General features: G+C 37.2%; 2 protein-coding genes across 2 annotated transcripts; one reads left to right on the top strand and one right to left on the bottom strand.

Annotated features, from left to right (window-relative positions):
* Positions 1-5,218: 5,218 nt before the first annotated feature.
* On the bottom strand, positions 5,219-7,781 carry LOC132904202 (piggyBac transposable element-derived protein 3-like). The gene is made up of 3 exons (XM_060954118.1): positions 7,632-7,781; positions 6,362-7,039; positions 5,219-6,327 (listed from the first exon to the last, which is right to left on the bottom strand). The coding sequence occupies exons 1-3, from the start codon at positions 7,665-7,667 to the stop codon at positions 5,335-5,337; spliced, it is 1,707 nt and encodes a 568-aa protein (XP_060810101.1). The 5' UTR covers positions 7,668-7,781; the 3' UTR covers positions 5,219-5,334.
* Positions 7,782-11,516: 3,735 nt separating this feature from the next.
* On the top strand, positions 11,517-12,155 carry LOC132904201 (activity-regulated cytoskeleton associated protein 2-like). The gene has a single exon (XM_060954116.1). The coding sequence runs from the start codon at positions 11,517-11,519 to the stop codon at positions 12,153-12,155; it is 639 nt and encodes a 212-aa protein (XP_060810099.1).
* Positions 12,156-12,730: the final 575 nt, after the last annotated feature.

Here is a 12,730-nt window from a genome sequence, read left to right as displayed (position 1 = left end):
ATCACAAAAATGCGTGGATGAGTAAAGATGTGCAAGAACTTGTGCGATTAAAGAAGAAAGCATGGCTGGATTTGTTAGCAGCAAAAGCTAACTTAAGAATGCAAGAGGTTATAGATGAGGATGTGAATGAAGCACGTAAGGAATATAAAAAAAATGAAAGATTTGGTTAAGAAAGCTGTGATTAGAAAGAAAGAAGAGTATAAAGAGGATTTTGATAAAAGGCTATCAGAAGACTTTCAGTCAAATCTGAAAGTATTCTGGAAATCCGTAAGGTCAGCCCGAGGAAAAACTATAACCAGAGAGCTGACTAGGATCAGATGCCAGGATGGTAGCGTTGTGAAAGGAGAAGAATGTGTGCTAAAAATATGGAAGGACTATTTTGAGAGTTTATTTGAAAAAAAGGAAGAAAATAAGAAAGAGTTCTGCTATAGCGAAGAAAAAGAGAATGAGATGGAAGGCGAAATTGAAATGTTTGAAATTGTGGAAGCACTTAAGAGTATGAAAGCGGGTAAGGCTGCCGGGTATGATAGAGTGTCGGTCGAGATGCTTAAAGCAGGAAAAGGCGTCGTAGCTAGACAGTTGTACTGCCTTTTCAATTTGTGTTGGAGAAGCGGCCGAGTACCAAAAGATTGGTGTAAGGCTGTTATTGTGCCACTTTACAAAGGAAAAGGGTCACAACTGGACTGCAAAAATTATCGTGGTATAAGCCTGCTTAGCGTCGTCGGCAAATTGTATGCTAAGGTATTGATTAATAGAGTCAGGAATGAAACTGATGACAAAATATGGGATGCTCAAGCGGGATTTCGAAAGGGAATGGGATGTACTGATCAGGTCTTTTCTTTGCGGTGCATAGCCGAAAAGTTTTTGGCCAAGAGTCAAAAAGTCTATTGCACATTCGTGGATTTGGAAAAGGCCTATGACAGAGTTGAGAGGAATGAATTGTGGTCAGCACTTTCTATGCATGGGGTGAGCAGTCTCTTGATACGAGCACTGAAATCCTTATATGAGGATTCGAGTGCTTGTGTCAGGATAAACGGAACGCACACTGAGTGGTTTAAGATTGAGAAAGGTGTTAGGCAGGGATGTGTTGCGTCACCGTGGCTGTTCAACCTATTTATGGGTAGTTGTTTGACAGATTTGAAAGAGTCTGAAAGTGGATTAAGGATGAATGAATTACTCGTCAAATGTCTGCTCTATGCCGACGATCAGGTTATACTGGCGTCATCAGCGGAGGAGTTACAGGAGATGGTAAACTGTATGCATGAAGCTTTAAAAGAGAAAGGAATGAAAGTGAACGTAAGTAAAACTAAAACACTGGTTTTTGAAATGGAGAAAGAAATGACAGCATGTAATATTTTGATTGGAGGAGAAAAAGTTGAGCAAGTGAAAGAGTTTGTATATCTAAGATCAAAGTTTACATCAGATGGCAAGTGTGATAGTGATATTGAAAGGAGAGTGAACGCGGGGAACATGGTGAATGGAGCTTTGCATGCCTTTATGAGCAGTCAGAAGCTATCCAAAAAGGCTCGACTGGCTGTGCACAGGGGCGTGTTGGTCCCGACATTAATGTATGGGAGTGAAAGTTGGGTATGGCAAAAGAAGCACGAAAGCAGAATAAATGCAGTGGAAATGAGAGCGTTAAGGAGTATGTTGGGTGTGAAATTGAGTGACCGGATAAGGAACAGCGTGATAAGGGAATGTTGTGATGTGAAAGAAGATGTAGTTACAGGAATAGAAAAGGGTATGTTGAGATGGTTCGGTCATGTGGAGAGGATGAATGAAAACAGGTTGACTAAGCAGATATACAAGGAGAGTGTGGAGGGAAAGGTCGGAGTGGAAAGACCTAGACGAACATATCTTGATCAAATTAAGGACGTCCTGGTGAAGGGTCAGGTCAAAAGTGCCCGAAACCGCCGAGCTTGCATGAAGAGAGTTATGAATGTGGATGAAGCAAAGGAAGTATGCAGGGATCGTGGCAAGTGGAAAGAGGCAGTCTCTGCCTACCCCTCCGGGAAAGAGGCGTGAGTTTATGTATGTATGTATGCACAGCTCACCAAAATTATATCAGTAATTATTTATTGACAAATAAAATTCAATTTAAACATAGCCCGCCGTACGGTCCTCATTTTAATGGTCTAAGTGAGGCTAATGTTAAGAGTGTTAAAACTCATATACTCAAAACTGTAAGCTCTCAGATCTTAACTTACGAGGAGTTCACAACTGTCTTAGTTCAAATAGAGGGTTTGCTAAACAGTAGACCCCTTTGTGTGCTAGGTACTGAACCTGAAGCAACTGCTCTCACTCCAAATCATTTTTTGAATGTTACTCCTATAAAATTTCTTCCCGCTGAAAATTACCTTGAAACGCCTGATAATCGCTTATCACGTTATCAATTGTTATGTAAACTCACGCATGATTTCTGGCGTCGTTGGAGCCAGGAATATCTCACTTCCCTTCAACAAAGAGAAAAATGGACTAAGTCCTCAGAAAATATAAAACTGTTACTGTAGTCATACTCAAAGACAATAATACGCATCCTCATTGTTGGCCCCTGGGAGTCATTACAGATGTTTACCCGGGTAAAGACAATATATATAGTTCGAACCGTCAAGGTTCGCACTTCTTCTGGGAGTTATATACGTCCAGTAATCCGGGTTTGCCCATTGCCTACTCAGTAAATATTATTATCTAGATTTATATATTTTAGGTTGTAAGTTTTAATTTTTTGTTATTAGTTACGTATCTACTTAAAACTTGCAATTGTATTCATTCCTAGTTCCTGTATGTTGTTTCATGTAATATAGAGGAAACCTCTAGGCCGGCAGACTTGTCTTCGCCAATTATTTATTTTTTAATATATTTTTTATAAACGCAACACTACATACACGCACTCTTTCACGCACGCACTCAATCCTATTCCTGTCCCACTCTCACTCCTTTCACAAATGTCAAAATAATTTAAAAAAAAAACGTTCGTATTCGTCTCCGCGCGCATCTGCACCGCTCTCTGCATCGGTTGTGAATATTCTCAAAATTCATCAAAGACGCTAAAACCTTATTAACTACGCACCCCGGGGTTAATTTGTGAAGTGCAGTGATTTGTGTTTCCCAAAAACTACCCTTTGGATCGTGGAAGATACCGGCGCTGGACGAGAGCTCGAGTTACGGATCAAAGGTACTCGTTGTCCATATCCTTCCGCGAGACCAAATATCAAAACTTATTTGATAAACGTGATGATCAAATACAACGATCGAACAGGCGCAAATTTAATTTAGTGGTTCCCAGTACCAATCTACGATTTAGAAGTAGGAGTTCATATTGCATGTGCATTAAAATATATAATAAACTACCGGACTCATACAAGTCTTTGCCAATTAATAAATTTAAGAATAGACTGCATGAATTTTTAATATTTCATTGTTTTTATTCCATTGATGATTATTTTAATTTTAAATTTTAAATTGTATAATTACTAATTTTTAAATTATTAATTTTGAAATTAATTTATTACAAAACAATATTTACATGCCATACTTCTGGCGGAACATGTAAGATCACATATTTTTCTAACACCAATTTGTACCATGTTTCAAGTAAATAAAGAATATTTCATTTAATTTCATTTTATACCTACACAAAATATAAAATAAAATAATTATCATATAATTACAATAGATAAACAATATACATAAATAAATAGGTGCAGCGATTACCGAAATGAGTGAAAAGGCGATATTAAATACCCTCGCGACTCAAGAAAAACCTGTATACCCGCGATTTGAAACTAGAACGACTTGGCGATGTCCTGATGGACTCAGGAAGTGAATTCCAGAGCCTAACAGCCATAACGGCGAAAGAATTGGAGGCAATACCTGTACGGTGAAAAGGGATAGCAAGAGTTAACTTATTTGAAGAACGTAGGATTTTTTCGTGAGTAGAACTTAATAGTTGGAAGTCTTTTTTAAGATAGTCTGGGGCAAGCTAATTATTGAGAATGGTATAGAGCTGACATAAAATGTGAAGATTTCTACGGTTACGGATGGGGAGCCATTTTAGCTGAGAACGGTATTCAGAAATATGATCGTACTTCCGAAGGCAGAATACAAACCTGATACAATTGTTTAGAAGACGTTCTAATTTGTTGAGATGCTCTTCAGTTAAATCCAGATAACACACATCAGCATAATCAATTATAGGCAGAAGAAGTGCATGGGCAAGCAAAATCTTCGTCTTTGTTGGAAGAAAATGTTTTAAGCGTTGCAGATAATACAGACTGTACTGTAAACTTTCCGACTGGTTGCAACAACGTGTGAATCCCAATGTAAATTGGTATCAATATGTAAGCCAAGGTTTTTAACAGTCGTACTTGTTGCGTAAACTAATGCTTGTTGATATAAATTAACACCCAAAATAGAAACAATGCCGACTAAAAGGAAGGGGTAGGTACTTACAGGTAATTTTTTTGTGAATTTGGCTTGCTGTTAATCTTCTGTCCCGGGGGCACTGTTCCTTGTCTTAGAGGTGAATGAATTGAATAATTATCACACAGCAGTAATCACTTTTGGGTATTTTTGAGTATTTTTAATTTTGTTATGCGCGCGAGCTTGCGTGACTTCGATTTTTTTTCGACTACTTGTTGGCGCGACCGCCCGGGAGGGGGTTGCAATCTTGACGTGTAGATGTCACAGGAAGATACTAGATGGCGTTGTAGGTAAGGAAAAGGATTTTAGTCGGTTACCTAACATTTCCCCCCACCGAAATCAACATTGATTTCAAAATGGATAAACACAGAATAAATAATGTTTTGAGTACAATACGAGAACTTACGAGATCAGTGTACCTGTTCGAGATAAAATAGGTATTATCTAGATATAGAATACTTTAAGTGGACTGTATAAATGTGGATATAAATATAAATATACTATATATAACTATAAATATTATTTAACTTTATTACTTAACCCTTCATTTGGCAGAGCAAAAAGGGTTTCAATATTATTTTGATTTGCACATATTGTGGTTATAGGCCTACAATGTACATGAAAAAAATAATAAAAAAAATATTTTGTTGGTACTTTCGCGAAAAATCGATGTTAAGTATACTTAACATAATCAGTTCATAGGTAAAATAAAAAGAAAAATCGATGTTAAGTATACTTAACAAAGTTGATTGATTGGAGTAGTAAATACAGAGACAATCGTTAAGTATACTAAACATAATCAGTTCATAGGTAAAATAAAAAATGTGTATAGTTAAAAAAATTTATTCTAAAACAAAGACATTTAAATGGTATCATCATAAGCAGAGTATTTTTAATTGAAAAACGCTCTTCCTACTTATGATGATAGTTAAAGAAATACTTTCTATCTTTTACAAAACAAAGTTTGAGCTCACATTTCAGGCATTTTACAGTCGTGAATCCTTTCTTACAATAAGCACATCTACCATACTCTGCACCATGTTGAGGGAAATGGTCAATTTTGTCATAACGCACATCATCTGCAGGTCTAGAGCGTTTTGGCTTTTGTATTTTTTCAGCTGTGGGTAAATCTTCCACATTGATATTTTTCATTGATTTTCCTTTCTTTAGCAAAGACTTAAAAATTTCCAGCCGAAATTTCTTCAGGCCCTTATACTTTTTTTCTCCTCTTCTTTTGTTATCACGCCTGTATGTCAACCACGCGTTATTTACGCATATATCAACAAGCTGCGAAAAGATTGATAGGTACCACTTCTTGCTTTTAATTTCCGTTCTATATAAAGCTATTAACATATCCGCCAGGTCTACGCCGCCCATATGAGCATTATAGTGTTTCACAATATTCGGGTAAAGTACCTCCACTCTTTGTTTTTTAACTTTACAATATCGCTTTATTTTTGTTGTCGGGTAAGCATCGACATAGCTTGAACCTAAGATAACACACTTGTTATCGTTCCATTTTACTAAAGACAGTTTTGTCTTGTTACATACAACCTGACTAAAAGCCCCTCTGCCATGAATTTTAAGAAATTTGTCAGATTTCAATTTTTCGGCTCCACTTTTTATACGGTTAGCCCGAAACGTACCGAGGCTGAATATTCCATATTCGTGTCTGAGGTGATACATTAATTCAAGCGAAGAGAAAAAATTATCGAAATATACAACACACGGTTTTTTTGTGATAGTTTTGCAGAGTCGTAAGACGGCCTTAGCACCCCATCCTAAACCCTCTTCTTCTTCGGAAAAATTACAATCCTCAAACGTATCATTTCCGGCATAAAGAAAAAAATCGTAAATTATTCCGGAAGCTCCTGCTCGAACTAAATTCTTAAATCCCCTCTTACGGGGTTTTCTAGGATTATATTAAAGATCGGCCGGTTGTCTGAACGGCATGCATATTTGTAAATTGACAAGTATCTTCTAAAATGTCGTCAGACAAAAAGTCGCTAAAATATTCTAGTGGGAATTTTTCATCTGGTAGTGGACTTACAAAAACATCTGGCTCTAGTTCTGCACGATGTTGGAAATGTCTCTTTGTCCATTGAAAATGTAATGCTATTTTCTTGTTGACTACACGACGAGGTCTACGAACAATGTTTGGTCTAATAAGAGCTTTTGCTGCTCTAGTACGTCTTGGATGTGGTGATGAGGCTATAGCTTGTGGAGACTGCTGTGATGGAGCAACGTTTTGAGGAGATTGTTGAGGTGAGCCACTTATTTGATTGAGTATGAATGACGGTGTGACTGATGGAATGTTCGACAATGGAGAAATTATTGGCAAAGAACTGATGGATGGAAGTGAATAATCATAAACTTGTTCATCAGCTGTGTTGATTATATTAGTTAGTAGTGATAGAGAGGAATTCCGGTCATCCTCCAAAGAGGAATCCAATATGTTTAGCCTTTCAAACGATGAGTCAATTGACGGGGCATCAGATGATTCAGTTGCAACATGAGCAAGCAGAGCTTCTTCATTTTCAGGTTCCGACTCGCCACTTACGTCTGATGGAGCGTTTACCTCAGGAACGAGAGCCAATATTTGTTTCGAACGCGAGTTCTGAAAATAAATTGAATGGTTGCAAGAAGCCATGCTAAACAATAAAATAAAAATAAAAAACATTATTTCTGCACTGTAACACCGTTTAATAAATACGTGTGCAAACCATCCAACAAAGCTCCTTAAAAAAGCGTTAACTATTAATTTTATAAACAGGCAAAGGCACAACTTAATTTCTCGTCTAAAATCCAAGAGTTTAATTAATTGTAAATGTTAATTGCATGCTAAGGGTTAACATATTTTCGATACGAACAAACGGAACCATATAAAGTTAGTTAAAAAAGCACCCATCGTAATAAAAGCACGAAAGAACAATCATGGCTAAATTAAAAACCCAAAATGTATTTGATTCACACTGTCTCATCATGCGATTTTGTTAAGCATGCTTAACAAACAGTTTTATAACTAAAATTCCCACCACCGAAATATGTTAAGTATACATAACGTTTGGGTAACAGACCTGATTACACTTTTATCCAACCGTGGTTTGGCTTGAAAAATACAAGATACATCTGATTATACATTATTCAACAAAATACAAATAAAATATTCTTCAAAAACACCCAGAATACACACAAAAACATATAATTACCTGCAGAATCCGCAGAGCGCGTTGCTTCGCCGCCATTGTCACTCGCTAATTTGACACACGGTGCTGCCAATGCTATGAACTAAATTTACTCTACTTCAGAATAATATGATGTTACCATATAAATGGCAAAATTATTACAGAGTAAATTAAATGCACGTATAGATTTTTTTAATTTTAATGTTAACTATACTTAACAATACCAAATAAAGGGTTAACTATATATATATGTATGTTATATTGAATGAATTTGAAAATGATAATGTATCTATTCATCCTGCTCTTTTGGGAGAGGACTCAATTTAGTGACAGGGCGCTGCAGTCGCGAATTTTGCGTTCGAACGGTAACAACGCGAACCCTTCCATCAAGTCCGGGATGAATTTTTTCGACACGTCCTAGGCTCCATTGTTGGCATGGAATGTTGTCGTTATGGATCAAAACTAAGTCATCTACGGATAAGTTAGGTGTGTCAACTAGCCATTTTTGTCTTTGCTGCAATGTATGTAGGTATTCACCTTTCCACCGACGCCAAAAGTGCAGCGTGGCCTGCTGAATACATTGCCATCGCGTTAAGCGATTAAGAGACGTATTCGAGGAGTCGTAAGTAGGAGTCGACACTAATTGACGACCAACTAAAAAATGTCCTGGGGTCAAGACGTCGAATTCGTTGGGATCGTTTGACAAACTGCACAGAGGCCGCGAGTTTAAAATCGCTTCTATATTAGAAAATAAAGTGCACAGTTCTTCGAACGACAAAGCACGTGTACCAAGTACGCGTTTTAAATGATATTTAGCCGATTTAATTCCGGCTTCAAACATTCCGCCAAAATGACTTCCTGCCGGAGGATTATATTTCCACGTTACCTTCCTGACTGTAAACTTATCAGTTAGTTGATGTTGATTTTTATTGTAGAAGTTAAATAATTCATTGAAATGCTTGCCGGCAGCCACAAAATTTTTACCGTTATCGGAATAGACCGTATGCGGAAGGCCACGTCGACCCGTAAATCGGTCGAATGCAGCCAAGAAGCATCTCCTCCAAAGCAACGTGTTGTTTACAAAGGGCTAAACTATGATAAACTATACAAATTTATGGAAAATACTATTAATGATAGAGATAAGATAAGTATTGCTCAACTTGAAACAAAGATTAAAGAAAGCATCAACCAAAGCAAAGACACAAAAATCAAAACACTAAACTTACCCCGAAATGACTGGATACAAAGCAGTATTTTACAAGAAATTAACGAAAGAAATGTGCTTTGGGCGAACTTAAAAAATGATCCGAAGAACAAAATTCTGCAAGAAGCTTATAATAGGAAAAACGACTCTGTGGCTGCTGAGATTAAAAACAAAAAGGCAGAGTATTACTGCGACGAATTTAGAAAATGTGATAGAAAGCCGAAGAAGACGTGGGAACTTATAAATCATCTTGCTAAAAATGAAATTAAACAGAACTGTGCTCCCCCAAAACTATCAATCAAAAATAAAACTATTGTCGATCCTTTAGAAATTTGTAATACATTTAATGAATACTTCTCCACAATTGGTTCACTATTGGCAAATGAAATTATCTCAAAAAACTCGCACCGAAACCAAACAAATATGCACACTCAATCAACAACAAGCATCAATGGCCTCACAACTTTAACGCCTTATACTGTTGATGAAATATCTGAAATCATTGACAGTTTGGATTCTAACACTAGCACTGGTATCGACGGAATTAGTACTAAAGCACTAAAATGCCTAAAACCACTTATAGTCGATAAACTCACTGCCTGCCTTAACGATCTCTTAAGCATAGGATACTTTCCCGAATCAATGAAAACAGCCAAAGTTACCCCAATACACAAATCAGGCTCCAAAGCCGATCCCGGAAACTATAGACCGATCTCTGTCCTGCCAGTATTGTCAAAAATATTAGAAAAAGTTCTTTACAAACGCCTAATAGAACATTTGGATTCACATGAAATAATTTCGGAACGTCAATTTGGCTTTAGACCCAAAAGTAATACATTGGCAGCTACAGTAGACTTAGTCACAAAAATCAAAAGCAATATAGATGGAAAGAATGTGGTACTTGGTGTTTTCATTGATTTTAAGAAGGCTTTTGACACAGTTAGTCATGAAATTTTACTGAAAAAACTTCAACGGATCGGTATAACAGGCATTGCCCTTAAAATGTTCGAATCTTACCTTAGGGATCGCAGTCAAATTGTCAAAATTAATGAATATGAAAGTACACCACTTCCGGTTACATATGGAATCCCTCAAGGATCGATCTTGGGTCCATTACTCTTTCTCGTTTATATCAATGATGTGCAAGATTTAGGGCTACAAGGTCATCTTACTCTATACGCAGATGATACGTGCTTATTTTATTTTGGCCCTAAGATAACTGAAATAATTCCATGTGTTCAACAAGATCTTGACGTTCTTTTTAGCTGGCTTCAAACTAATCTTCTCACGATAAATATATCTAAAACCTCATATATTATTTTCAAAGCTAAAAACAAACAAATTCCACTATACAATAAATTAACTATTAATAACATCCCCTTGAATGAAAAATCAAATGAAAAATATCTAGGTTTGAGAATAGATAACCAACTGACATGGCAATTTCAAATTGATTATCTAAAAAAAAAACTATCGGCACTAATGGCTTCACTACGCGGAGTTGTTCGTTGTTTCCCCCGAAAATTACGATTATCTATCTATAATGCTACGGTAAAATCACATCTTATATATCTGATTGAGATATGGGGTACCGCCTCAAAAACTAGACTTGCCAAACTACAAATTGCACAAAATAAAATTATAAAATTGTTATTTCATTATCCATATCTTAGCTCTTGTACTAAAATCTATAAAGAAACCAAACTTATGACTCTTCAACAATTGTATAAATACCACACATGCATACTCGTACGTAAAGTATTAAACAAGACCATCCACACCTCGATCACACTCACACAAACAAAACATGTGACTAAGCGACTCACACGACGGGCTAGTTATCTTGTTCTACCCAAAGTTCGCACAAAGTATGGCAAGCGAATGTTTACGTTTGAGGGAGCACAGATTTTTAACAAACTACCATCAGATATAAAAAATATCAAATCTCTTGGAGCTTTTAAAAGCAAATTAGCCCAGCATATTGTAAATTTATAGTTGTAACAAAATATTCATTTAATTTTTTTTTTTTTTTTCTTTTTATTAATTGTTATTAAGTACATAGTGATCTGTTCTTTATTAAGTGTTTTGAACATTATTATCAACCTAAAATTAATTCTCATGTAAGTGGCGTTGTAAAAGTCTTAATGAGAATAAAGTTCTTTAAACCGAAGCATTCAGTAGTTAACGCAGAGACTACTTCGAGATGTACTGCTCGCGTTGAGTAACAAACAAAAAGACATAAATACGCCTTTTATAGCGGGCAACATTGTAGGCCCTTCCGGGGAGACATCGCGTCACCCTCCGCCCCCCTCGTCCATACCACGCCCAAAAATAGTTTCGTGTACCATAAAAAAAGGAACCGTTGTTTGGGTACGTGAACAGTTAACGTACCTAAATACTCTTTTGTGTTGAGACTTTACCTACCTGCAGTGAACAAAAACTTACCAAAAAGTTTTAGTGTACCCAAAAAAAAAAAAAACCGTTTGGGAACCTATCGCGACAGTGTTTCTGTTTTGTTTTGCGATACATGTGTAGGTACTACAATAGTTACGACTTTTTTTACGCGGCCTGACTTTTTAAGACTTTTTATACAACTATTGTGTGTGTTGGACATTATTTATAAAGACTGGTGAACGTTGTGATAGTGCGTCTGGACTTTCGTGAACTCTTATTTCGACATACACGTATTGCTTCATCGTGTTACCATGGTGCTTACGAGATCTCGCGCAGATAGTCCGTCGGCGGGCGCGGCCCAAGCTAATGTGGTGTCGTCGCCGCCGCCCACTCCGGAGGCTGTACAACAACCTGCACCTGCGCCAGAGGCTGTTTCATTGCCTCCGCTTGCTCCGATCATGATAACAACCGAGCAGCTGAGATTTTTAATGGAAAGGGTAAATGGCCCACCAACTTTAAGTAGTTCCTTACATGGAAATTTCGCAAAATGCACAACACGATTCGACGGCGAGAAGTCAAGCAACGTGGAATCTTTTGTAGACGCCATAGAGGTCTATAAAGATTGTGTTGGAGTAAGCGACGAAAACGCCTTGCGTGGCTTGCCTATGTTACTCACCGGGTTGGCTGCGATATGGTGGCAGGGTGTGAAGGATCATACCCCAACCTGGTCTGCCGCCATCGAAGCACTCAAACAGACGTTTGGACCAAGGTTGCCCCCACACAAAATTTATAGAAAAATATTTGAAAGGGAACAGCGTAGTAACGAAGCTACAGACCTTTTCATATGTCACATCAGGGCATTAATGTCACAGTTACCCCTTCATTCCCTGTCGATGACCGTGCAATTAGATATGACGTACGGTTTGCTACATTTAAAGAAAGAATTGTGAAAGTAGCTGTTGAAGTGTGTGGTGTAAGTAGAAGAAGGAAAGGAAAAAATCACAAAAATGCGTGGATGAGTAAAGATGTGCAAGAACTTGTGCGATTAAAGAAGAAAGCATGGCTGGATTTGTTAGCAGCAAAAGCTAACTTAAGAATGCAAGAGGTTATAGATGAAGATGTGAATGAAGCACGTAAGGAATATAAGAAAATGAAAGATTTGGTTAAGAAAGCTGTGATTAGAAAGAAAGAAGAGTATAAAGAGGATTTTGATAAAAGGCTATCAGAAGACTTTCAGTCAAATCTGAAAGTATTCTGGAAATCCGTAAGGTCAGCCCGAGGAAATACTATAACCAGAGAGCTGACTAGGATCAGATGCCAGGATGGTAGCGTTGTGAAAGGAGAAGAATGTGTACTAAAGATATGGAAGGACTATTTTGAAAGTTTATTTGAAAAAAAGGAAGGAAATAAGAAAGATTTCTGCTATAGCGAAGGAAAAGAGAATGAGATGGAAGGCGAAATTGAAATGTTCGAAATTGTGGAAGCACTTAAGAGTATGAAAGCGGGAAAGGCTGCTGGGTGTGAT

This window comes from Amyelois transitella, chromosome W (genome assembly GCF_032362555.1).
Source record: "Amyelois transitella isolate CPQ chromosome W, ilAmyTran1.1, whole genome shotgun sequence".
Taxonomy (NCBI): domain Eukaryota; kingdom Metazoa; phylum Arthropoda; class Insecta; order Lepidoptera; family Pyralidae; genus Amyelois; species Amyelois transitella.
The sequence above is the reverse complement of the archived record's forward strand: the minus strand, read 5'-3'. Positions and strand labels throughout refer to the sequence as shown.

What these genes read in the sequence shown, in the direction of transcription:
- LOC132904202 (XM_060954118.1), bottom strand. Translation starts at nt 7,667, where the DNA reads ATGGCGGCGAAGCAACGCGCTCTGCGGATTCTGCAG. An exon ending in GCGCTCTGCGGATTCTGCAG is followed by an intron (nt 7,040 to 7,631) that starts GTAATTATATGT and finishes ATTTATTTTCAG; the next exon opens with AACTCGCGTTCGAAACAAAT. An exon ending in ATATGCATGCCGTTCAGACA is followed by an intron (nt 6,328 to 6,361) that starts ACCGGCCGATCT and finishes CCTAGAAAACCC; the next exon opens with CGTAAGAGGGGATTTAAGAA.
- LOC132904201 (XM_060954116.1), top strand. Translation starts at nt 11,517, where the DNA reads ATGGTGCTTACGAGATCTCGCGCAGATAGTCCGTCGGCGGGCGCGGCC.